A 25,129-nucleotide genomic window follows, 5' to 3' on the forward strand; every position below is an offset into this window, starting at 1 on the left:
AGAGTAACCTTATCCAAGGAGATAACAAAAATCCAAGGAGTGCTTATCCATGGATTAATAATGTTAAGATAAACTTTAACTGTCCTTAACAACTAACTAGAGAAATGTAAATAAAGAGGGAGGCGCCTTTATGAAAACACCAAACCAAGGGAGTGTAGATATCATTTCCCATGGCAAACCATTTTTTAAGCATTGGATCCTTTCTTGTACTTTTTTTTTCCTATTTTATAATGAGAATAGCATTTTGTTTGTTGAAAGTTGAAACAAAGCAGTACCCGCCGACAAAAATATCCAATTATGCCCTCACATAGCTATAGAATGGCATTCTTCATTACACAACTTGCTACCACCATGCCCAATAAAGTTACTGTAGGGCCTATATTATTGGATGATCCAAAGCATTCATTTGTTGGGCCCAACTTAATCCTTAGAATCATCTCAATAGAGTGTCGTCCATCTACAAACGAAGGGTTATGATCATCCAATGGGAATAATTTTTATGGAGCGTCCTATTTGAGTCGGGGGCCGAACAAATGAATGGCTTGGATTATCTAATATTGTGGGCTCCACTGTATTTTTTTTAGCTAGTGTACTAGCATGCACGATGACTTGTGATTGTGCAAGCCATCTCTCTATGTCAGACCATACGTTCTCATAAGGTTCTTTTAGATGAACGGCCATGATCATCACACCCACCTGTTTTCGTTCTTCTATCGAAAAAGTGGCCGTAGCACTCAAAAGTAGGAGTGCAACTCGGGTCGGGTTGGGGTCGTGTTGAGGCCAATCCTATCCAACCTGAGATAGCATTCCCTCAACCCTAAGCCGACCCAATCCAAGCCTCAGGTAGAGGATGGTTAGCCCTAACCCAACCCACCTCCAAATCGGGTCGGGCTGGGTCCGCCTTGAGTTCATGTTCGTCTAGGGCCAAACAGAAAAATACAAGGAAAAAATATAATCCTAAGAAAATCATGAAAAAATTAAAGGACGGAGGTCGAGTTCCGGTTGGGTCAGGTTGCCAAGGCCTCATCCCTGACCCAACCCAATATGAGAAAATGCCAACCCAACCCGAGCCAAAATCGGGTTTCAACCCGACCCAAGTTACAAGTTACTCAAAAAGTATTCCGACATTCTGTAAGGGTATTTTCGTTAAATTGGCAAAAACCAGGGACGTTTTTGGCTCTCAAATCCTTCTGTGTAGAAAATAATATAATCCTAACTAATAAAAATAAAAAAATTTATAAAAAACTCGTTGTTTATATCTTCAAACCGTGCAGATTCTAAATCAACACAACTTCTATTTCCTAAAGAATTCAATACTCTCTCTCTCTCTCTCTCTCTCTCGTTTGGAAAAAAAAAAGAGACTAGGGTTTGGGGATTACTGGTTATGGGATTTGAGCGATGTCAGGCGAAAGGATTGCTATGGAGATCTGTAAGGGCATTAATCACCTCGACAAGGTCATATTGAGAGAGGTCCGAGGAAGCTCGGCTGAGGTATTCTTCGTTTTTCCTCTTTCTATTTTCTTGATTCGAATCAAAACCTCTCTAATCGAGAAATTCGCACAGAGATTCACGTTCATTTCATTTCTTTTGATGGATTTTAGCAAGATCTGTTCAATCTTTCCTTCTTTTTTAAAGATCTGATGTTTTTACTATCATTTCTCCAGTTAGATGCGATTTTTTTTGTTGTTTCTTGATGAATCTGTATGTAGATTGTGATCTTTGAGTCGGATTTGGGATAAGGTGCTTGTTTTTTGTAATCTTTTTCTATCTAGGTTAAGGTGTTTAGTTCAATTTTCGTTCGCTTTCTAAGATCTGATGTTTTTGCTATCATTTCTCCAGTTTGATGTGATTATTTTGTTGTTTCTTGATGAATCTGCATGTAGATTGTGATATTTGCATTGGATTTAGGATAAGGAACTTGTTTTTTGAATCTTTTTCTATCTAGGTTAAGGTGCTTACTAGTTGTTATGCATCGGGATAAGGATCTGGTTTTTTGAATCTTTTTCTATATCATGCACCGATGAACAAAATCCATTCGTTCATGCAAGAGTTTCTTCGAATGAATGGAAATTTTCAGAAGGTTGTTTCAATTATTGTAAGTTATTACTGTGGCCTAGGTTCATATCCTCTTAATTTATTTTAGTCATATGTGCAATTTGTTTACATGCGTATATAATTGCAAAGAAAGTTGAGTTGCATCAAAGTGATTTTGTAGAAAGTGGATCTGTGGATAAACTTCAAGAAATAGATTGTTTCTTTTCGTCATGAGATTCATGTCCGGGTTCATGTGGAGTAACTGGCCTTTCCAATTGATTTACTGTGATCCTTGACACATACCAAAACAGGGGAAGATTCTTGAAACTCAATGAGGATAGGATAATCACAATTCATCACTAGTCAGTGAGTTTCAAGGAAGCTTTGGAAATCCTGATAGTGTCTGGATTAGCTAATGAGTTTAATGCATTAAGTACAGACCTTATGAATTTTATGGAAATCCTTATAGGACCTTGATTTGATATCCCTGGGAATATTAGATTGCACTGTTTTCTGTTTGAGAAAGGAAATGTTTCTATGAAGCCTGTTTTCTTAAATCCTCTCATAAGATTGGATAAATATTGTATCCGTTTCCTCAAAGTTAATTAATTGTACATATGACTCCAAAGTAGGTGTGTTTGTAGATTCAGGATTTTATCATGTACACTTTTGCTTATACATTGGATTGTAGTGTACATCCCAAAGCTGACCCTTGAAATGCATGCCGAATAACCTTGAAATATACCGTGAGAAAGAGCATAAAGTTAAATAGCAGAAAATTATGAAAATTCCAAAAAATTACTAAAAATTGTAACACACACAAACATTTATATGTGTATGTATGTATGTTTCATTTCCAACAAAATAATGAAATATCCTTATCGAACCATCAATACACTAACAAAATAAAGTATCTACCTGTCATTACCAAGTTACCAACCAAATAATAGAAAGAAAATATATACAAGAAAATATAAAGTATCTCTGGTTTCACCGTTGGTTTGACAAGGCCTCAATTTGGTGTAAGAAAGCATACTTCTTTACAAGAACTTATTTAATATTCATATCTTTTGCATTTGTCTACAGGTGTATCTGTATGGGGGTCACGTGACATCTTGGAAGAATGAACATGGGGAGGAATTGCTTTTCGTGAGTAGTAAGGTACTGAAAACAATTTTTCCATTTTTCTGTATGTAAGACTAATGTGCTAATAACTCAAATATTGAATTACATAGGGAGTTCTGAAGATTTGGGAACACTGATTCTTTCGTGTAGCTTCTCTGGAACCCTTCTATTCATGTCTTTATCCTTAACATCCACTCTCAGGATGTGTCCTGTAGATACTATCAGACACGGTTTATTTTCTTACAACTTTTTTTTATGACATAGGATATCTCCACTCCATTTCCTTACAACTTTGTATATCTGCATTTTCTTTCCGTTACTCCTACAGCCTGTCAGTGAAGACTTCCTTAAAGCATGAATGGCTCATGAACTTTTCATACTTCAACTTGATGCAAGGTTGTGTTTGCTGTGAAATTTCATTACTTTTACTTCTCGCGAGAGAACTTTCGTAGGCAACAATCACAATGAGCCGATTTTAAGCACATGGAATCTATTTGATGCGGATTTTAGGCCCAATAAGGGTTTGGGCACCCTCGCATTAACGGCTAGCTTTTAAGGGTGAGTTCTACCCAGGGTCCTGACATAGCTGGCTTGATTAGGTTTAGGGGAAGAAAGGGTTTATTGAGGGTTTTAGGTCTGTAACAGGGTTGGTAATGATCTAATGGCTAATGTTTTTCTGCGAGTTGTAACAGTTTTGTAACAGGTAGGTTAATGGATTCTAAATTTGTTGAAATCTGTAACAGGTTCAGAAAAGTGGTTTCTGAGTTTTTAATGACTGTCAATTGAAATTCGGGGTGTGATCTTTGAATTGGTGTAAAGTATAGGCTGTGCAGGAAATTATAAGATGGTTGGTATGCTGAAGGGGATGGGCTAGGTGCAGATCTGGGTTACAGGTTTGCAAAAAATGGTATTGGTGAACTGTATTGTCAGTTACAGGTTTTCTGGAAGAAGCGCAGGGTACTGAGGGTACTGATCTGGTTTAGTGTCAGAGATGCTATGTGGAAGTAGGAAGATATCTAGGATCAAGGGTTATGGGTTATGGATGAAAGCGTAGGTGGTCGATGGATTAAAACGAAGGTGGAAATCGATTGCCAATGAATTAAAGGTTAAAGTGGGAGTAGAGAAAAGAAACAAAGGAAGATGAAGAAATGGAGAAAAACTGTTCAAAAAAAATAAAAATGAAGAAATGGAGAAGGTAAAACGAAAAGATGAATAAAGGATAACTAACCTGAAATCACTCCAAGATCCTCCTAGGCATACAACAAGGAGGTTTGAAGCATCAAACTTCAAGCTAGAACACCCAAGTGACAATGAAAACATCAAGTTTTATTCATAATAATCGATCACATAGAGGGCCATAGGCCTTGCAATATATTGTCAAAGCAGTTCCCACGAAATTTGAAGGGAGTAGGGCTGTACGAGTAGAACCCTGATCCTACTTTCCTTTTGGTAATAAAAACCCAATAGAAAGATGCCTCATGACATTTACTAATTCAAACCCTAGTACTTTGACTCTTCACCCTATTAAGATATGTTGTAACACATATTTGACTAGATACCACATTTTACATCCAATTCATATAAATATTTATAGATAATACATACACCACATTCACATGTGATTCCTATAAATATAATTATGTAATATATACTCGTATAGTTTACCTCTAATATACTTACGGTTTTGGTTTCTCTATGCATTTTTTTTTTGTATGTGTTTCAGTGGTGATGAAAACGTAAATATTTCTTTTCCTATGCATTTGTGCATGGTGAATGTTTCTTTTCCTTTATTTTTCAAAAAATAAACATGTAACTATTTCAGCTGTTTCATGTTTATTTCAGTTAAATTTTAAAACTTGGCTTATACTAGGACTCCTAATTGAATGCTTTTTCTAAATAAACATGGAATTTTATAAGGACCAAAGTCACTAAACCACCTTTCTAATAAGTCTCCTAATCAAATAAGACCTCCTTTTGTTGCAAGTTGGGCCACCTTGGTCACTTAAGTGACATGTTGTCATATGATGCCGTATAACTGTAATAGTAATAACAGCACAAATGACTTGAGTGCCCTTATCACTTATAATTTTTGTAATAAACATGTGGGGCCCATTTAAATCACTCATAACTTAAAGAACTTTTGGTTTAAGTAGGAAAAGATGCTACTAGCCCCCTCAACTTTGACTTAAAAGACTTAAATGACACTGCAAAAAATAAATAATGACCCTAGGACGGTCCCCATCAAAGTGTCATTATTAAAAGAAGAGTTTATAATGGTATCATTTCCTAATAGTTAATTTTTTGCATATCTGAAAATGTAGTCCTGCATATAACGCATTCAGTTCACATTGAAATCCACGGTCCAAAAACAACAAAAAGTTAAAAGCATTTAACATTTGTATCTGACATATAGTTATCTGAAATACATCGGTGTATGAATTGAATTTGAAAATTATACATATGCTTATTTATTATCTTAGGATTTAAATTCCTATTTAGTGTACTTATGCATTATAATTTATAAATATGTACTACTAGCTATTTATACTCCTTCCCGGGTATTCGTAGTCTCCAAAGTTCCCTCTTGCGCTCCATCTCCACAATAACTGATGGTTTTGATGATGTTATTCTTCTTTTTGGTCAAATGGATGAGCTGCCTGTGCCATCATATGTATCTCTTTATTCATATTATATGCTGTCACTGCGAGGCCTGCGTGCCTTATTTTCACGATTGTATGAAGCCAATGCTTTGCTCTTCTTCGTATCCATATTTCATGACCCATTTCATTTGATTTTTTTAGTAACCCGGAATTTATCTAGGAACCCATGCTGGCACCTTAAGTTTTATTAATATGGTAAAAAAATACAAGAGGGGCACATACCACCTTACCTAAAAATCCAAAACACAAAGTGAAAGAAAGACTTGCTTCAAATGCTAGAGTTACCCAAGAAATCACATCGTACGGCCCCTCTATCCAAAGTTGGAAATATATCCCACTGCCGAAACAAATTATTATTCTTTGCACTTTCAAGCATAGTTAGCAAGGTGATCAGCGACCGGATTACCCTCTCTAAACTGATGAGTCATTCTAGGCTTCTGACCAAGTACAAATGCTTGAAGATCCTTTTGAATCGAAATCATGGCAATTGATGTCTTGTTGTTTTATTCCGCACACACATTTAAGAAACCAAAGGCTTTACATTTGGCCCATTTCATTTGATTACTGACATTGCTATCTGTCCTTTTTCTTGCTTTGTATAGGCTATTTTTAAGCCTCCAAAGGCAATACGCGGAGGGATTCCAATATGCTTTCCTCAGGTATGTGTTGATCTGAATGTGTACCTGTATTTTTCTTATCTCCGCTTCTATTGTTTGCTTCGATTCTTTCCGTGTTGCACAAGAGATATTAACTGTAAATTGCTCTGTAAATGCAGTTCAGCGGCCTTGGATCTCTTGAACAACATGGGTTTGCAAGAAACAAGTTCTGGAAGATTGACCCTGATCCACCACCTTTTCCATCAAGTACTACTAATAAGGCGTTTGTGGATTTAATCCTGAAGCCAACTGAAGAAGATATGAAGATCTGGCCCCACTGGTACAAAGATTAGCAAATGGACATCATATCTTCTTTTGTTCGTAACACAGTAATCTCTGGACAGATGTCAAATTTGTGTTTGCTTACATAACTTGATGGAAGGTAGATGCTACTAATATGCATATTAGAGGCTCTTTCCTTATTTGGCTGAGTCAATATGGTATTTTGCTGGCATCTGCAGCTATGAGTTTCGTCTAAGGGTAACTCTTGGACCTGGAGGAGATCTGATGTTGACATCCCGCATCAGAAATACGAACACCGATGGAAAGCCATTTACATTTACATTTGCATACCATACATACTTCTCTGTTTCTGATGTCAGGTATGCCTATCAATTAACTATGGGCTTCAGTTATGGTTGCTGGCATTTATGGCCTAAACTTTTTGAAGATAATAATAGGGTTAATGTGATTCTTGCTCTGTCCCCAATTACACAATTATACGGGAAGACATGCCTATGTCATGGAAGCTCCTAAGAGCCCTCACAATTGCACCGCATGTCTCACTTTATTTTGAATGATTGCACTGCATGTCTCATTATGCATTAATTACCATTTTTTATGAAAAGAATACCCCTATTTTTATAAAATGATAAATATTCCCCTATGCTTAACCTTTGATTTTTTTGCTCTTTTGTATTCTGCCTGCTCTTGTGTGGTCTAGACTGGTTTTTTTTTAACGATGTCTCACTTGTTTGGAAAAAAAATATATCCTACCCTGACTTTAATACACGTGGCAGTATTAAGAGGGCTGTTTGGTACAACCCTGACACTAGCATGTGTTGATATCATTATCCATTACAGTGATTAACGATGACGGTGCCTTGAACTGATATTCTTTAGTGATTCAAAGTTCCTTACAACACAACTATACACGCCAACACTTTGGATGCTTTATAATTGTCTATCAATGAGGACTTAATTTCTATGGGAACATAATTCTTTAACGACTGCCTTTTGTTTGGTCGGATGATGTTCAAAGTGAATGCAATTCTAGAAAGTTCATGGGGTTGTCTATATACACAGAACTCTATATGATAACATTATTTTTGCTTTTTAATTGAGAGTATGTTGCCTGTCTGTAATAAAAATGTAACTAGACGCATTTAATTGCATGCATGCCTCTTCTAATTTTGAATGATTTTCCTACCATGAAAGTATGTGCAGCGATGCCGATACAAGATTCCTGTTTCACCATTTAACTAGTGGCTCGTTGTTTGAAGCATGTAACGATTAAACACCTCAGCTGCTTATTTTATGCTAAACAAAAAATGGTTTTGATTGTGAAATCAAATATTTATGGAGAACTTGGTGGCGGAGTGGATGTTTTCTCAAATCTAGCTATCTAACTCTTGACTAGGGCTATAAACGGATCGAATTCGAAGCGGATATGGCTATATCCGAATCCGAATTCGATTCCAGCAAACACTATCCGAATCCGAATCCGAATTTTCCGGATATTTAATATTTTTTTCCGAATTCGATTCCGACGGATATTGTTCGAATTCGGATATTATCCGAATCCGTTTATCCGGTAAATCCGAATATCCGAATTCACATCCGTTTATCCGGTAAATTCATATCCGAATTCGGATTCAGCAAGGGAGAGCCAAATCGATCAGAAAATGCAGAGGTGGCCGGAGCTTGACGGAACTTGCCGGAGAAGGTGGACAGCGGACAAATTGACCAAACAGAAAAATGACCAAAGCCCACTTCTCTCTCTCTCTCTCTCTCTCTCCTCTGATTTCACTCCCTCTCTCTCTCTCTCTCTGCAATTTCTCTTCTTCTCTCAGCTAAACCCTCTCAGATCTCGCTCAACTCTCTCTCTCTCTTTCTCTCTCTTAACTCTCTTTGGCTTTTTCCCTCTTTTGCTCTGCAACTCCCAATCTCCTAGATCTCTGGTTTTGAGGTTCAATGGGTAGAGAAACTGGAGGTCGGTGGTGATGGATCTAGGGTTGAAGATGATAGAAGTGAGTTAGATCTAGATCTAGGTGATGAAGGTGATTGGGGCTGTGGTCTTTAGAGAAGAGGATAATGAAGACGATGGTGCTGGTGATAATGGAGGGGATAAATGGGTGAATGAGATCGGATTTGAGTCAGAGAGGGCTGGATTCCAGCAAATCTCACCGGATATGATGAAGGTTTGGGGTTTATAGATGTGGGTTTGGGGCTGAAATGGAATGGGCTGCTATAGATGGGGATGGAGATAAATGGCACATCTGATCCGTTTATAGATGTGCCATTTACCAGATTCGTATCCGCTAAGAGCCGGATATCTTATAAACGGACTCGGATAATATCCGCTTGAAACGGATTTGGATAATATTCGCTTTAAACGGATTCGGATGCGGATGGTAATTGAATTTTCGAATGTCCATTTACACCCCTACTCATGACTTCGTTAGACCTTTGGCAGATGTTGGATCTGTTGAGATGTTAAATAATCATGGAGATTACTTTTAGGTGAAAATAATGCCCAAGATCACAAATCAATTGAGGAATAAGGAGCAATATAAGAATTCTAATACCAACCTTCCATTAAACATAAGGAAACAATGAATCCCTTACTACTACTACTTAAGAGATTATTTTCTAGGGTATTGGATCTTTTTTATTCCTTCTTCATCGGTTGGACCTTCGGATCCTGATAAACTTGTTGGATTCTACTACCCCACATGTTCCTTTTGAGGTTTATTACCTCATCGATAGCACCATCGAATCCAGTTGGGTATTATGGTACTTGTGGGCTTGCTTGACAATTCTCTAGTGACACAAGTGAGATGGTGATGGCCCTACTTATATCTTGAACTTAAGGTGGGCATTTTTGCTGGGAACAAAATCTTTTATGGGGCTTTGTTGGCCAATTGGGTGTTTCGAATTTTTTTTTAATACAACGATCTAACTCAATGGTGCTTTGGTAAGATTATGAGAGTTGCTGAGGCATTTTTAGATTCTTAGATATTGATTTTAGGCGAATTGAATTCCACCTCCCTTCTTTCAGGGCATTGGGATCGTTTTCATTTTCTTAATGGATTGGATCTTGGGATCTAGTTAATCTTATAGGATTCTACTACCCACATGTTCCTTTTGAGGTTCATTTCCCCATTGATATTACAACAATTTGGTTGGGTATTTTGGTAATTGTGAACTTTACAAGCTGTTGATACTTTTCTCACGAAGCAAGTGAGATGGGTGATGTGTCTACTAATCTCTTGAACTTGTGGTTGATTTTATAGGTTGAAACAAAATTTTATATGGGGTTCTGTTGGCCAATTGGGTATTTCCTTTTTTTCTTTTTCTTTTTTTGTGATCTAACTCATTAGTCATTTTGAATCTTTGTCAAGATTATGAAAGCTGTTGAGGCAGTTTTAGGTTCATGGAGAATGCTTTAAGGCTAATAGAATGCTCTAATATCACTAGAATTCAGCAAAAAGGAAAGGAAGAGATTGAAATTCTGATACCAATTTTCACTAAAGTAAGGTGCAACGATGGACGTATAATTCCTTTTCTATTCATCCTCGACAAACTATTGGAAGGCATGCAACTAATTTTGTTACGAGTCTGGCAAATGATTTACAATTAACTTTCTCTCTCATAGGTTCACATTTAATTCCATTGACACTGTTCATCCAAATAGCACACACATTTTCTATCTTGTCATATGTTTCTAGCTTGTGTTATGCCTGATATCACGAAGAATTCAGCAAAAGGAAAGGAAGAGATTGAAATTCTGATACAAAATTTCACTAAAGTAAGGTGGAACCACCATGGACGTATAATTCCTTTTCTATTCATCCTCGACAAACTATTGGAAGGCATGCAACCTCTTTTGTACTTCAAGTTAACTAATTTTGTTAGTAGTCTGGCAAATGATTTACGATTAACTTTCTCTCTCATAGGTTCACATTTAATTCCATTGACACTGTTCATCCAAATAGCACACACATTTTCTATCTTGTCATATGTTTCTAGCTTGTGTTATGCCTGATATTCACTACCCATTCATTGACATTCCAATGGAACCGTTTTAAGTTCAATACATTGGTAAAAAAAAAACTCTTCCCTATTGGCTCACGTAGTTTCCATAAGTTGAGGATTACACTTAACAATCGTCCAAGTAGACCTATCATCTCCTTTTTTTTCCCCTAATGGCACCTCTATGTCATGGGTTTGCAAGCTGACTAACAAGCCACTGTTTTCTCATATCATTGTTTTATTTTTATTCTTTTGAAATGAAAAAAATAAAGTCTTTTATATTTCTACTCCAAAAATAACCTTTATCCATTCTTTCTAGCCTTCCTTGGAACAATGATAGGGAGGTGATGTTGTGAATATTGGCATCCCATGGAAACACCTTTTGAGGACATTGAAGGGGTGCAATTTGAGAATCTTTCTAAGGTTCATTTTGCTGAAGGCTCCTCACTGCCTATGCTGTTCTTGATTCTAAATTTTATCGAGATTTTTAGCGACTACCAGCTGTACCACATATCCTTGATGTGTAAGATCAAATGTTTGTACGGGTATCTTACTAAGCTCTAAATTTTTTATTTTTTACTAAGCTCTAATCTTAAGGGTTCATGAGACCCATTTGGTTGTGCTTTCTTATGCTATTTTCATGCAATAGCATGTGGGGTAGTAGTCATCCACCCTGAGGGAGATTCTGAGGGATGGACTCAAGACCTTTGCTAACTTGGCTTTTACATTGATCAAAAGTGACTACCATTTGTGGATAAGCTAGTCAAATATGTTTCTTCTTTACATTTGCTCTTATTGTTGAAACCCCTGTCCCTTATTTTCTTTTTACAAATTGGTTAGGCATCCCACATGTAGATGGTTTATGAGCGTAGCATACTCCTTGCTATTCATGGAGTAGTTTATAGGGATCAAATCAAAACATACGTCAGAAGGAACAAGGGAAAAATTCACTGAAGTCACTTAAGTGACTTCGAAATAAAGTATATGCCTCATCACTCCTATGACTTGTTTAACTAGAGAAGTCCTTATTTTTGTGAGTTTGGGGATGGGGTTTTTATTTTGTGGGGTTTAACATGTCTGGAAGTTTCTAGAGTTAAGGGTTTTGGGTCAAGAAAGGCCCATATGAGACCTATAAAAAAAGGCCCATATGTGAGTTTTAGGTCCTAGACTCCTAGGATAGGTCTAGAAGTCACAAGGGGAGAAGTCTATGCATACATTGTAAAGCCTTCGGTCTACGTCATGGTGCTTATTATCTGAATACCAAACTTCTTGCATTGGAAAACATGGAGAACTTCTCATCGACGATCTTGGTGTGATGACTTTATCCAACCTATAAGGTGTGAGGCCCTGAAATTTTGATCCCTTCTTCCTTTGAACTATCTAAAGTATAATTCAACTTTTCTCTACTTCACTTCTTGTTAGAGACTTCAAATCCTCTCTATTTTTATGATTTTAAGCTTCAAAACTTACACTGGGATATTGTGTGACTTAGAATGCGCTAAAGATTTCAGTGATAAAATCTGATATTGAATCCTACAGTCATATTTGATAGATTTCAATCGTCAGATTTATTAATTGATTCAATCTTTAATCCAATGGATGGATTTGAGTGATATTTGTTTTGCAATCTAGTGCTTGATATTATACTTCAATTTAAAGGCTAGATCCAATCTTACAATTGAAAATACATCCAAACCCTAGATCGATTGAATTTTTATTGGATTTTTGCCCACTCGAATTGTTTGGATCTTGAAATCCCTCTAATTCTGCATCAATAAAGTTTTTTACTGTGTGGACATTGCTATGTTGATCAGTGCCTCATCTCATGGTATTCGAGATATTCTTACCTCTCTTGATATATTCATTCTTTCAACTTATCAATATTATTGTTAAAAGGTCTATTTACTGTAGAACTAGCCCCTGAGGATGTTTCTTCTGGTAATACCCCTCTTCACTTAAATTATCAAACGAAGAAATACAGAAGTCACCCTTGTCTTTATGGCCATAGGCTCTCGATCAGTGACCCAGAGGGGTGATCTCTATGAAACAAAAAATGCAGGTACCTAGTAGGACAAAAAATGCGGTCTTCACGAGATTCTCATACTCATCCAATGAAAGCACAATTGAATCACCGTTTGAAAAGTGTGGTTGATTTTCGACGGAACTACTTGGCTTCATCATATAGCCACTCTTCTTGTATAAGAAGCCTGATTGGCCTACACAATCTGGAGAAACCTATAATAGGCTTGAGTCGTCTCTTCATGTGTGGGCACTCCAAAAAAAAAGCATTTTGGTCTCAAGTGGAGGAAATGGATTCACTTGTGCATCTTCTTTCCAATTCTCGATAATCTTAATGGTTGCTAAAGTTGTTTTCATTGTCTTATTCTATTTTTTGGTGATCTTAGGCATTCTCTTATTCTGTTATTTGCTGATCTTGGCCATTCTATTCAGTGGATGTCATACTAAATGACTTTATAATTATCCTTGCTGAGTGATGTCTCTTGCATTTAATTGTTAGTTTGAGATGTATGGTTTGAAATTGAGCCAAGTAAAGCTATTGGTATGAGTTTCCTCTCAAATGGTATGGGGAAGCACCTTTTTTTCTTCTTTTTTAACCTATTTTTCAAATGAATACCTTCCGCCTATGTCTCTAGACCTGCTTGTGGAGAAGTTGTTGAGCATGAGGCTCTTCTTTCCCTCAAAAGGGAGGTTTTTGCTCCTTTAATCAGGCTCTCAGTTCCATGTTCAATAAGATGTTGTGCAGTTTGTAAGTGTAAATCTGTTTTTGTTCAGAAATCAACTCATGATTCTTGTATTCAGTGAAGTGCGGGTTGAAGGATTGGAAACTCTGGATTATTTGGACAATTTACGAGATAGGGAGCGCTTCACAGAGCAAGGAGATGCAATAACATTTGAATCAGAAGTGAGTATTGAGTTTTTGGGACTGTTATCACTTGTCTTTAACTGTTTTCTATATTCACTCCATTTTTCCCATGAAAGGTGGACAAAATATATCTCAGCACTCCAACAAAAATTGCAATTCTGGATCACGAGAAGAAGAGAACGTTTGTTTTGAGGAAAGATGGACTTCCGGATGCGGGTAAGTTTGTCCATTCCTAGCTGCTTCTCAGAACTCATTTTATTTGGAAAGTGAGACTAACACGACCATTCAATCAAAAATTCAAAATAACTGGGTATCTTTTGTTGTTCAAAAATTGAAAAGTTGGGTATTACATTTAATCCTAGCAGATAGTCTAGTTTAAGCGTTTGATATAAAAAATGGGAAATGACGTCAGCACAACCATGTTTTGATAATTTTAATGACCCATCTTGTCTTTTATGATTTAAAAGCTTTCAAGGGCTATGTCACAATTCATATATCTGATATTTTCAAATGTAGCGATTTTATTGCGACATTTTGCTAAGATGACAAAATCCTGAAATAATGCCGAGAATTTAAAAAAAGCGAAATTTTCATTTACCACGATAGTATCACGCTAATATCACGATATTTTATGGTATTTTTTATTTTTTTTCTTAATTTATATATTTTAGATATTTTTAAATAATTTTATTGAGGTGATGATATTTTCACCCCCGTTGCATTACTTGCACACCCCCCTTATAACGTAATTTGAGTCATTTGACATAAAGTTGCTCACTTTTCACGTCAACTCAGGTTATAAGGGGGGTGTGCATGTAATGCAGGGGGAGTGAAAATATCATCTCCTTTTTATTTTTATCATTTTTTCCCATTATCAACCCGAAAAAAATAAAACAAATTTAACTAACCCCAAGATTTTCCCTTGTCGAGAAATTCCCAAGAATGATATTTGTGACTTAGTTCAAGGGTTATTACAGTTCCCGAAAAGCTCTTACAAACCCATTTAAAAGGAAAAGACAAAAGCTGCGTTTGTGGAATTAGTAAAGCATAGTTGTGCTGATATCATTTCCCACTCCTAATGCTCACCTGCTACTTCTTTCTGATTTTTTGCAGTGGTATGGAATCCTTGGGATAGGAAGGCAAGGGCCATGGCGGATTTTGGAGATGACGAGTACAAGCATATGTTGTGTGTCGAGGCTGCAGCTGTTGAGAAGCCCATCACTTTAAAACCTGGCGAGGAATGGAGAGGAAGACAAGAGCTTTCTGCTGTTCCTTCCAGTTATTGTAGCGGGCAATTGGATCCTCAAAGGGTTCTCCAAGGATGAAAGATCAGTCTATTTGGTGCATCCTGTACAGGTTCTTATCTGAAACTTTGGTTGAAATCTTTTGCCAATACATAGAATTTTGTCTGTCTTTTTCATGCATAGTTATTGTTCATGCACCAATATTTATCAACCAGTATCCATAATATCGATATAACAGAGTCTCTGTGAAAATTGGAAAGGTGAAAATGTCTCACATGCCCCCACCATTTGACCTCCATTTCAACAATTAGGGATCATAGGTTCCTCTCTCTCTCTCTCTCTCTCTCTCTCTCTCTCTCCAACTTTCTTGTTTTGCTTTCGAGCCTCTGCTTTCGTTCGCACCATTGATCTCCATTTCCTTAAAAAAAACTTTGACAGATGAAATTGTTACACAATCAATCCCCTCACACACACACACACATACAAAAATTAGGTCTATTTCCACCTATTTTTTGTGGGCCTACAAATTTAAATTACAAAACCACTAAACAAAATAAGGAGAGAACCTAAACAGTGAAACAATACAAAAAAGAACTTAATAAAAAAGAAAAAAAAATCGAACAATGATGGTTCAAGTTTTTTCCATATGCAATCAAACAATGAAAAAGCTGAAAATTATGAAAAGTTCTCTAAACTCTTACAGAAAATTCCTGGAATTCAAACAGGGTGTAAAGAAATAATTAGATGGGGTGAGATAAAGTGTAAAAGAGGTGAAAAAAGGCAAATGGCTTGTAAATAGTCAGACTCACCAAATATTTGTATCTGTAAATGGTGTTTACTTTATCTCTTTTATGCATACCATGATTATTGAACCCATTACCAATATGAATGGGGTGATCCAATACAACAGGTATCACAACATATACTTTGGTGATCCAATAAAAAACCGAACATAATCCACACAAATTCACAAAATTTTTGATGTACTAAGACCATTTCAGATGACTGTAGGTTATTTATTGGAAGTGAATACAGTAAATTAGTGATGCATAATACGGTTTTATGACTGAATCATGAGCCAGGTTGGCCGAATTGATGTTTTTAATGACTGAGCTTCAATTCATAATCTCTGGCTCTCTTTCTCTAATCAAGCGTGGATTGAGAGCCATGTCTACTCACCCAAAAACATCACATTTCTTTACACAAACCAAGGAGGTTCCATTATTACGTTGGTATAAGATCACAGAAGAAAGGATTAGCAAGATATGAAAACAAAGTAGACCATCAATCAAATCCAATAAAAAGCTGCCGACTACCATCGCAACAACATTGCTTGGAGTTGTTACTGCTATAGAACTACATGCCAAATTGACACACCACGTACTTCTACAGAACATTATCCTCAAATATTTATATGACAAAAAGAAATCACGGAGGCAGAATAATCATGAAGTTAAAAAAAACCCTTCGAAAAACTTTTAGGTCAAATCACCAAAATTGTTGTCCTAAGGCCTTATTTGTGGGTTGCAAGGAAAAAAAATTTCTTTTCACAATATAGAGAGAAATGATGTGATCATGGTTAATTTAGAGGGATATCAACCGAATACCTTATAGAAAAGGATTCCCAAATTTATCAAACACAAAAGGCCATAATTCCTTCAAGTAACATATAAATACTATAAAATATCCGTAAATGAATAGTAATTCTATATTGCATCCATCTGATGTACATATTTCTAGCAAATAAAAATGTAAGGCACGGTACCGAAAATTATTTAAAGAATTAATTGCTTTAATCTAACGACTAAATGTCTCAAACTGTACACAAAAGACCCTAATTGCTTCAATCAAAAGTAGGAATACCGTGAATTCTTCCAATCAACAGAGATTATACCTTTAAAACCCTAATTTCATCAATAAACACACAAAAAAATCTAGTGCAACTAAAAACCTAATTCGTCATATATTCTATCCAAATACCTTAAAATTAGACCCAAGATTGGGAGAAAAGAGATTAGCCCCAAGATTGGGAGAAAAATACAAGAGAAATGGTTGGGCGGAAGATTAGCAGAAAAATTGAAGAAAAAATGGTAGGGCTTTTCTACAATTCAAGAAAACAGGGTAGAGTTTCCCGCAAGAGAAGTACGATTTGAATAGCAAAAAAATCATAAGAGAAAAATAAAAAGCAAGAAAGCGAATATATGACTAAAATTTTAGACGAAAAAGTTCCCAGGATGCTTTCTTTGCTTCAATACAGTTGAGAATGGAGAAGATAGGAAGGGCATCTAGATGAATCAGATACTCTATGCATCGTAGGATCCAGCTTGCCGCTCGAGCTTTGGGAGAGGCTGGGAAGATTAAATGTGCAACTTTGGGGTTATTCTAAACATTGTAAATGTGTGGGAAGACGTAATGGTTCACTGGGTTAAAAATTAAAACATGCGTTTTTCTACACATCTTTCTCTCATTAGAATTAAAAGCATTTAATTTTATCCCATTTATCAGTTCCTAATTCGGTGGGATTTGGTGAGAATAAGAAGGAATATGGAGAGAGTTTTAGTAAGTCTATGGGATATAGAATGGCTGACACACCACAGCTAGCTGTATTAAAATCTCCTGTTATAATTGCAAAATTATAGCAGTAATGAAATTGGATGCAACGCATGGAATAAGAAACGTTAGAGTCAAGGAAATGTTTGAAAAAGGAATAAGTGGCTTTGCTAATATTCTGGGTACAGAGGGGGAAGAGACGCATTTTAGGGGTTACAATGGTGCCAAGTAGGAAAATAATATGACACTTAGCTTTGAGCGAGGAAGAGACGCGCTTTAGTCATTATCTAGCATTTTTAGTAATTATAATTATATCTCCATTGCTGCTAAGAGTGACCGCAAAGGGTCAAATATGCACGCATAAAATAAACATGCTTCACTTGTTATTTCCTATAAGGGCCAAGATCTACCATATGGAGGATGGGGTGGAATATTAAAATTACAATCAAGAATCAATTGCCAAAGCAAAGAACACACTATATAGTTTTATGAAGATTAAAACTCGTGTTCAAAGACAAAAGCTTCGAGATAAAAATGCCATTACATAGCAAATCAACACTTTGATCTACAAAGATAAATATGGAAAAATTATCAAAACACCCATCCACTGTAATAAAAAGAACTGAAATCAGCCCAGGGAAAAAAATAAAACAAATCAATTCGGGGAAATTGGACATGAAATTATAAAACAGACATATTACCTTATAAAATTGTTCAACTAAAAAAATTTCACCTAGAGTAAGTAAAAAACTATGAAAATATGAAGCTGACAAAATAACCCAAATCCTCATTTCCAACAGCAACAACTCTTAAAACAAATTTACCGTACAAAACAATAACAACTGATCTTCAAAATCTTACCTTAGGAAATGTCATTCTTGGTATAACAACATATCTATGTTAATAAAAAAAATACCTACTCCATAAGAAAACGGGTGAGATGTCGAATCTGTTGATCTTGAAGGTACAGCGAAGGCGCCTTTGAGCCAATGTGGGGGGGTAAAATAATAGATAATTCTGAGTACAGGGTGGAAATTAGAAATTGATTCAATAAGAGAAAACTATTTAAAAAGAAGAACAGAAGCCCTATGTAGTAGATTCTGTGGTCAGCTGGAGAAACATGCGAGTGACAATCTATTACAAAAAAAGAAAAATGAAAGTGAGTTTATGGTGAATAAATATATAGATATTCGAGATTAAAGATTTAGAGATTGAATTACAAAATAAAAGGTTTTATGAGAAAACCTTTCAGTCCGTATTATCCAACTTAGGGTTTCATTAGAAAAAAGGAAAAAGAAACAAAATAAAAGGTTTTATGAGAAAACCTTTCAGTCCGTATTATCCAACTTAGGGTTTCATTAGAAAAAAGGAAAAAGAAAACGAACCGAGAGGATGTTCCAACTTGAAGGAGTCTTTTGCCATGGCGAGACTTCTCGAGCGACTGCTCTCTGCGAATTTAAAACATCGAAATACCATAACCAACAAATCGGTCAATAAAAAAAAATCAAAGAAAGAATATACGTAAATAGTATATAGATGGAGAGAGAGAAAAAAGAACAATAAAAGAGGAGAGCATAGAAATCAATTCCTACCGAAACGAAGAGAAAAAAGAATGAAATTGAACATAATTACATAATATAAAGAAATCCCCTGTGAAAATCAGGGCAGAGAATGTGATATTTTAGGCCAAGGATGTATTTATTCCTAGGGTTTTGGTTTGATCTTGTTTTGTTGAGTGGAGATTGAAGAGAGATCGAGAGGAAGACGATTTCTAGATGATTCCTGTGCATTAGGAGCTTGTACAACAGTTTTGTGAAGTAGAAATTCCTGTGCTAAAGTTTGGTCTGGTGTTTCCATCGGCTCGTTCGATCGAGAGAGAATAAAAACTCGAGGAAGAATTTTGGAAATCGAAAAGACTAAAAAAAGGGAATAGGAAAAGACGGAACCGACTCTCGGTGTTGCTGATTTGTTTAAGTTTAATGCTTGTTTTGGAAACTTAAATGAGAATGTTAGTCGAGAAATACTAACGCCAAGATATAACAGCCACTCTTTTATAAAAAAAGGGGATAGAGGAGGGTCTGACATGTGGCGCCACCCGAGCTTACAACATTCAGCTTTATAGATATAGATAGATATATGTATGTATAAAGGCTACTGATGTTTGCACTACCATGTCTTGGTAATTGCACTAACTCATATTGTCTTCCTTTTTTGGAATGATGAACTCATATTGTCTTTTATTATTTAAACAACTGTCAAAGGTTGTTACAGTTCCCAAAAAGCTGTTAGAAGCCAATTAAAGAAGAAAAGACAACCTGACTTTGTGCAATTATTAAAACATTTACATATATATATATATGTATATAGAGGTATATGATTGTACGCTCGACCGTACCTAAAGTTAGGTACGGTAGAGTGCCAAATCACATGGGTCCCACATTTTTGGTGGGCATCTAAACCATTCATTTGCAAGGCCCCATCATAGATAGGGTGCATACCAAAAATCAGCTCCATAGGATCATCCTAACCCATCCATTTGTGGAGGCCAAAATGGACAGACAGTGTTTGTCCACAAATCTGCCCATTTTGGCCTCCAGTTTTGGAGGGGTTAGGATGATTAAAGAAGAAAAGACAACCTGACTTTGTGCAATTATTAAAACATTTACATATATATATATATTCTCAAAATCCAAAGCGACTGGCCCTTGGCGGATTACATAGGTTAGAGAAGGATATTGGTGTACATTGAACTATGCCCTCAGTATATTGATATGTTACTGTTATAAATGCTTACCATCATTATTGCCTGTTTAACTATTCCTTGCTGATTCAAACACTAATAAATGAAACTTGGAACTGGGTTTTGCAGGCACTCTTGTATTTTGGATCGGTGCTTGGCACTGAACTCTCGCCACCACTTCTTTTCAATCTCAGGCTAATAGAGAGAACCAGAACTTGTATCAAATAAATGAATATTTGGCATATCAAAGGGGGAAAAAAAAATAGACCCTCACCCTGGGGCCTATTTTTTTGTATATCTAGAACTAAATTTCTCAAGAACAATGAGGTATGTGAAGGTTTATTTTCTCTTTTCTGAAACATTTTATGTGGAGGCTAAGTGCGTAAATCCAATATAGAGAGATGCTTTCAAATCCCTCTCTTGATATGTGTTAGATGACAATGATAATAATTTTAGAAAAATAATACCTCTTACCCCATCTGTTTCATGGGGATATTACAGGCCGTTGTAACTCCACTCGGCAGATTAACAAATCAACGCCCCAATTCACAACACGTGTGTGCCAAATGCACCATCGGAATGTGCAGTCCAATTTTATAGAATGAACGGGAATTGTATTTTGATGAGGGCACTCCTCATTTTATTAGAAGTACGGTATGGCCTGCACCATAGGATGATCCAAACCGTCCATTAGATGGGCCACAGCCTAACTAGGTTGTGCCTCAAAAATCATTTCCACAGCCACAGGTTATGGAAATAATTTTATAGTGCGGGCCATCAAAATACAGTAGTGGTGATAACATTTCCCAAAATGAAACTATCCGTTTTGAAGAACCAAGAAGCAATTAATTAGTTAGGACAAGAGCTCTAGGAACTATGAGCAGGGCATTGGTTGATTAGATCATCTGTCCGCCATAGGATCCGCAACAACATTTCCATCTCAGGGTGGCCCACCATATCAATGGCCCTGATCATCTAACCTTCATATTATTACAAGCGTGAACCCCCATAGGAAGTGAATATTTTTTACACCATTGGATCAAGATCGGACGTTGACGAGAGGTTAGTGCCTTACTTGATTTGACTTTCCAGGAGATTGTGTTTGAATTGTGATGTAAGTCGCACAAACTCCTTTTTCCGCTATTTGTTTCTTCATTCATATCAGATAATTGATATAGATGTTTTGATAAGTACTCTAACTCATCTTGTCTTTTGCTATTTAAAATCCTGTCTAAGGTTATTACAGCTCCCAAAAGACTCTTTTAGCCAAAACAGAGAGAATAAAGAAAGGCTCCTGATATTTGGCAATTGCCACTACCCTGTTTTGATAATTTCACTAATCCACCTTGTCTTTTACTATTTAACCATCTGTCAAAGGTTATCAACATTTCCAAAAGAGCTCTCGTAAAGTCATAAGCTAATTAAGTTAAAAAAGACGAGGTGACTTCGTGCAATTAACAAAACATGATAGTGCCCATATCAAGAAAAATAAAAAAGTAAAATATGAAGCCAGAGAGCGAAAAGGAGAGAGAAAGCAGAGAGAAAGAAAAAACAGAGCGAGTTTTTTTAGTGCAAATCAAAAAATTCAGTCGAGCGAGAGAGAAATTCGGACAAAATACACCAAAAATTTATCGAGAGAGAGAGAGAGAGAGAGAGAGAGAGAAGAAGAAGAAGAAGAAGAGAAATAAAGAAGTTACGAAGAATCGAAGTTTTAGAGAGAGAGATTTTTGCTTCAAATCTCTTTCTTTTTCTTACTCCCACAAGCTCGGAAAGGTCAGAAAAATCTATCTTCTTCAATTTCGATTAAAAAGATTAGTTTTTTCTGCTTCTATTCCTTCAATTTCTATTCCCCCCCTTTTTTTTCTCTCTCTATTTGAGATTCTGCAAAACGAGAATTCGAGAACTCTCTTTGAACTCTTATCTCCACGCGATCCGTTTATTTTAAGTAGGTTTTGTGAATTTCAACCTCAAAATTATGGGAAAATTAGGGTTTTATGGTTTAATTTGTGGTTTTTTTATGGCGAGATGGAGTCGTGATTTTTATTTAGGGTTTTGATTTGGTGGATCGGAATTTGGAGCATAGAGTAGGGTTTTGAAGTAATTGAAGTAGTTCATTTAGGGTTTTGATTTGGTGGATTTGAATTTCGAGCCTAGAGTAGGGTTTTGGAGGAATTTAAGTAGGTTTTGGTTAGTGAGATCCTGTTTTTCTTAGGGTTTTGGTTGTGAAGAAGATGAGATTAGGATCAGCATTGTTGGAACGAAGCATTGCGAATTTGGAAGGGTTTGAAATGGTGAAACTGTAATTTGTTAAGAAAATTAGGTGGGTTTTGAGGTTTAGATTGGGAAGGATGAATTGATCTATGAACTGAGAAATGCATTGTATGGAATTTATGAAGTGAGAAATGCCACCGCCGCAGCAGCATATGCGAATCAATCTTGCTGAATTGAAGGGTGAAATAGTGAAAAAGGTTGGGCCGGTGAGAGCGCAGCGCTATTTTTATTATTTGAATAGGTTGTTGGGTCAGAAGCTGAGCAAGGCTGAGTTTGATAAGCTATGTTATATGACACTTGGGCGGGAAAATGTCCCGTTACACAATCAGTTGATCCGTTCGATTCTGAAGAATGCTTATCAAGGGAAGGTCCCACCACCATTAATCCGCGAAAAGGAAGTGTTAAACTCCGTAAGAGTGATTCGAAAGAGATCCCCTGTGAAAGAAGATGGGTATCACCAAAGTGGGCCGTCACTGGTTTGGTCGAATGGGGATATTTTGCCGATGTCCCCTCGCAAGAGTAGGTCTGGAATTCGGAGGCTGAGGGATAGGCCGAGCCCTCTTGGACCGAATGGAAAGACGGATCTCAATTCCCATCAACTGATTACTACTGATGAAGCCATTGTAAAGGGAATTATGGAAAATGAGGAGTTGAATTCGTGTGATTTGCATAGGCCAATGCTGCAGAATCAAGGTAATGCAGAACAACCCAAGACTGACCGGGATATTCCCCTTCCACCAACAAAAGGACGTGTAATAAAGAGTTCGCCACAGGATTTCGTTTCTGTACATAGCAAGGTTCCAGTAGACGTAGTTGTTGTTGAAAATGGGGAAGATACGGAGAGGGACAACAATGCTAACTCTTCTAGATCTAGAAGTCCTCTCAGGGCTCCTCTTGGGATTCCATTTTGCCCTGTGAGCATGGGTGGGGCCCGCAGGGCTTTGCCTATGAGAAGTAACAGTAGTTTTACCAGTTCTATTTACAGCAATGAATTGTCTGATAGGGAGACTTTAAGGAAACGGATGGAGAGAATAGCGGGGGCAGAAGGGCTTGATGGGGTGTCGATAGACTCTGCTAATTTGTTGAATAATGGGTTGGATGCTTATTTAAAGCGGTTAATCAGGTCTTGTATTGAGCTAGTGGGAGCAAGGTCCACCCATGAACCAATAAAGCGCTCGGTCTATAAGCTGCCGCTGCCAGGGAAGCCTATTAATGGCATCTGGCCAGGTCATCACATGCAAATACATAGTAACAGTGGTACCATGGAAGTCATACAAGAACCCAGAAAAAGTTCTCCAATATCTCTACAAGATTTTACGGTGGCAATGGAGCTAAATCCACAGCTGCTTGGAGAAGACTGGCCGTTGCTGCTCGAGAAAATTAGTCTGCATTCATGCGAAGAATAAAACATCTGAAATCATACTTTGGTTTCTTCGAAGCTGTGGCTGGATGGGTGTGGGTCCCAATGGCTCAAAGTGGTTGATTGTAGATGGACACCGTCAATGGGCCCCAGCTTAAGCTCTATCCCTTGCAAGATGAATTGGGGATTGAAGCAAAAATCTCTATATGATCAAGCAGCCGGGCCCATGCTCGACCAAGAACACATTTTAACAGCATCCAACTGGAAGGAAATTTCAAAACATCTCCCCTGTTTGGTTGCAATGTTGTATGTTTCTCATTTGTGAGGGATGTCTCCCACCAACACCACAGATATCAAGCTTTTCTGTAATTTAAAGCAAATGCGGAAGAAATCTAAGACAGTTTTGCAGGAATCTTTTTATGTAGCTTGGTAAAGGTAAAATCAGTTCTGTATGAATCGCCATGTTGTGGTGTATGTAATATCAAATCTGAGAATTGCTTGAGTTGTTTCAATAGTAGCAGTCCCTTCCCATTTAATGGATTGTTTTGGATTTTTTTTTTTTTTTTTGTATAAATCTTCCAATCAAATAATACTAAGAAGTCAAACCTCTGAAAGTAGTTTATTTCTGTTTATTTGCCCACGTGGAAAATTTTCCATCTGTTTTTATTGTCTTAAAATACACTGTTAATCTCATCGGCGATGTGTTTCTTGTCAGTTTTTCAATTTATTTGGAGTTCTTGGAAATGTTGTGCTCCTCTGCCATCTGCCTGTCCAATGTAATATCTTATCCGAAGATTTTAATGATTGTTGAAAATTACTATTATTACTATGCATGCACTGTGGAAACTGAAAAATGTAATCTTTGATTGATGCCATCCTAGAATTTACGACAGTTTTTTTTTTTTGGCACAGTCACTGATAATGGGGTACTTAGAGCAGTTAGATAAGTTACTACTAGAGTTCATTAACGATAACTGTTGTTTTGGCGTCAACAATCAAGTTTGTTTCTATTTTCCACCTAATACGGGCTAGCAAAAAAAGAGGCTTTGGAGGAGGTATCCCGTCTTTTTCTGTTTCTCTTTTTTGATAGGATCATAGGAAAATACCATTAAGGAAGCCAAAGTGTTATTGACATTTTGTAGCAAAAATGTGCGTAGAGTTATCTCATGATCAGCTTTATTCAAAAGGTGCTATGTCTTAATTATTTCATTGATGGTAGGGAAAGATGGGTTGTAGGACCCACTCAGATGTGTGAAAGATTTCTGGTTTGGGTAGCCTTAAGCTTCCTCCTTTCAAAACCAATAGTTATGAACCATTGCACTGTTGATTCCAAGTAAATTATATGCAGTCA

General features: G+C 36.7%; 1 protein-coding gene across 1 annotated transcript; it reads left to right on the plus strand.

Moving 5' to 3' along the window:
• Positions 1–1,287: 1,287 nt before the first annotated feature.
• Positions 1,288–20,561, plus strand: LOC143856121 (putative glucose-6-phosphate 1-epimerase). The gene is made up of 9 exons (XM_077366201.1): positions 1,288–1,491; positions 3,121–3,195; positions 6,422–6,478; positions 6,595–6,755; positions 6,937–7,077; positions 13,550–13,652; positions 13,730–13,829; positions 14,727–14,969; positions 20,277–20,561. The coding sequence occupies exons 1-8, from the start codon at positions 1,399–1,401 to the stop codon at positions 14,936–14,938; spliced, it is 942 nt and encodes a 313-aa protein (XP_077222316.1). The 5' UTR covers positions 1,288–1,398; the 3' UTR covers positions 14,939–14,969; positions 20,277–20,561.
• Positions 20,562–25,129: the final 4,568 nt, after the last annotated feature.

Source organism: Tasmannia lanceolata, unplaced genomic scaffold (assembly GCF_043159265.1).
Source record: "Tasmannia lanceolata isolate RefF3 unplaced genomic scaffold, GAP_Taslan_0.1 ptg000023l, whole genome shotgun sequence".
In the NCBI taxonomy this organism is placed as follows: Eukaryota; Viridiplantae; Streptophyta; class Magnoliopsida; order Canellales; family Winteraceae; genus Tasmannia; species Tasmannia lanceolata.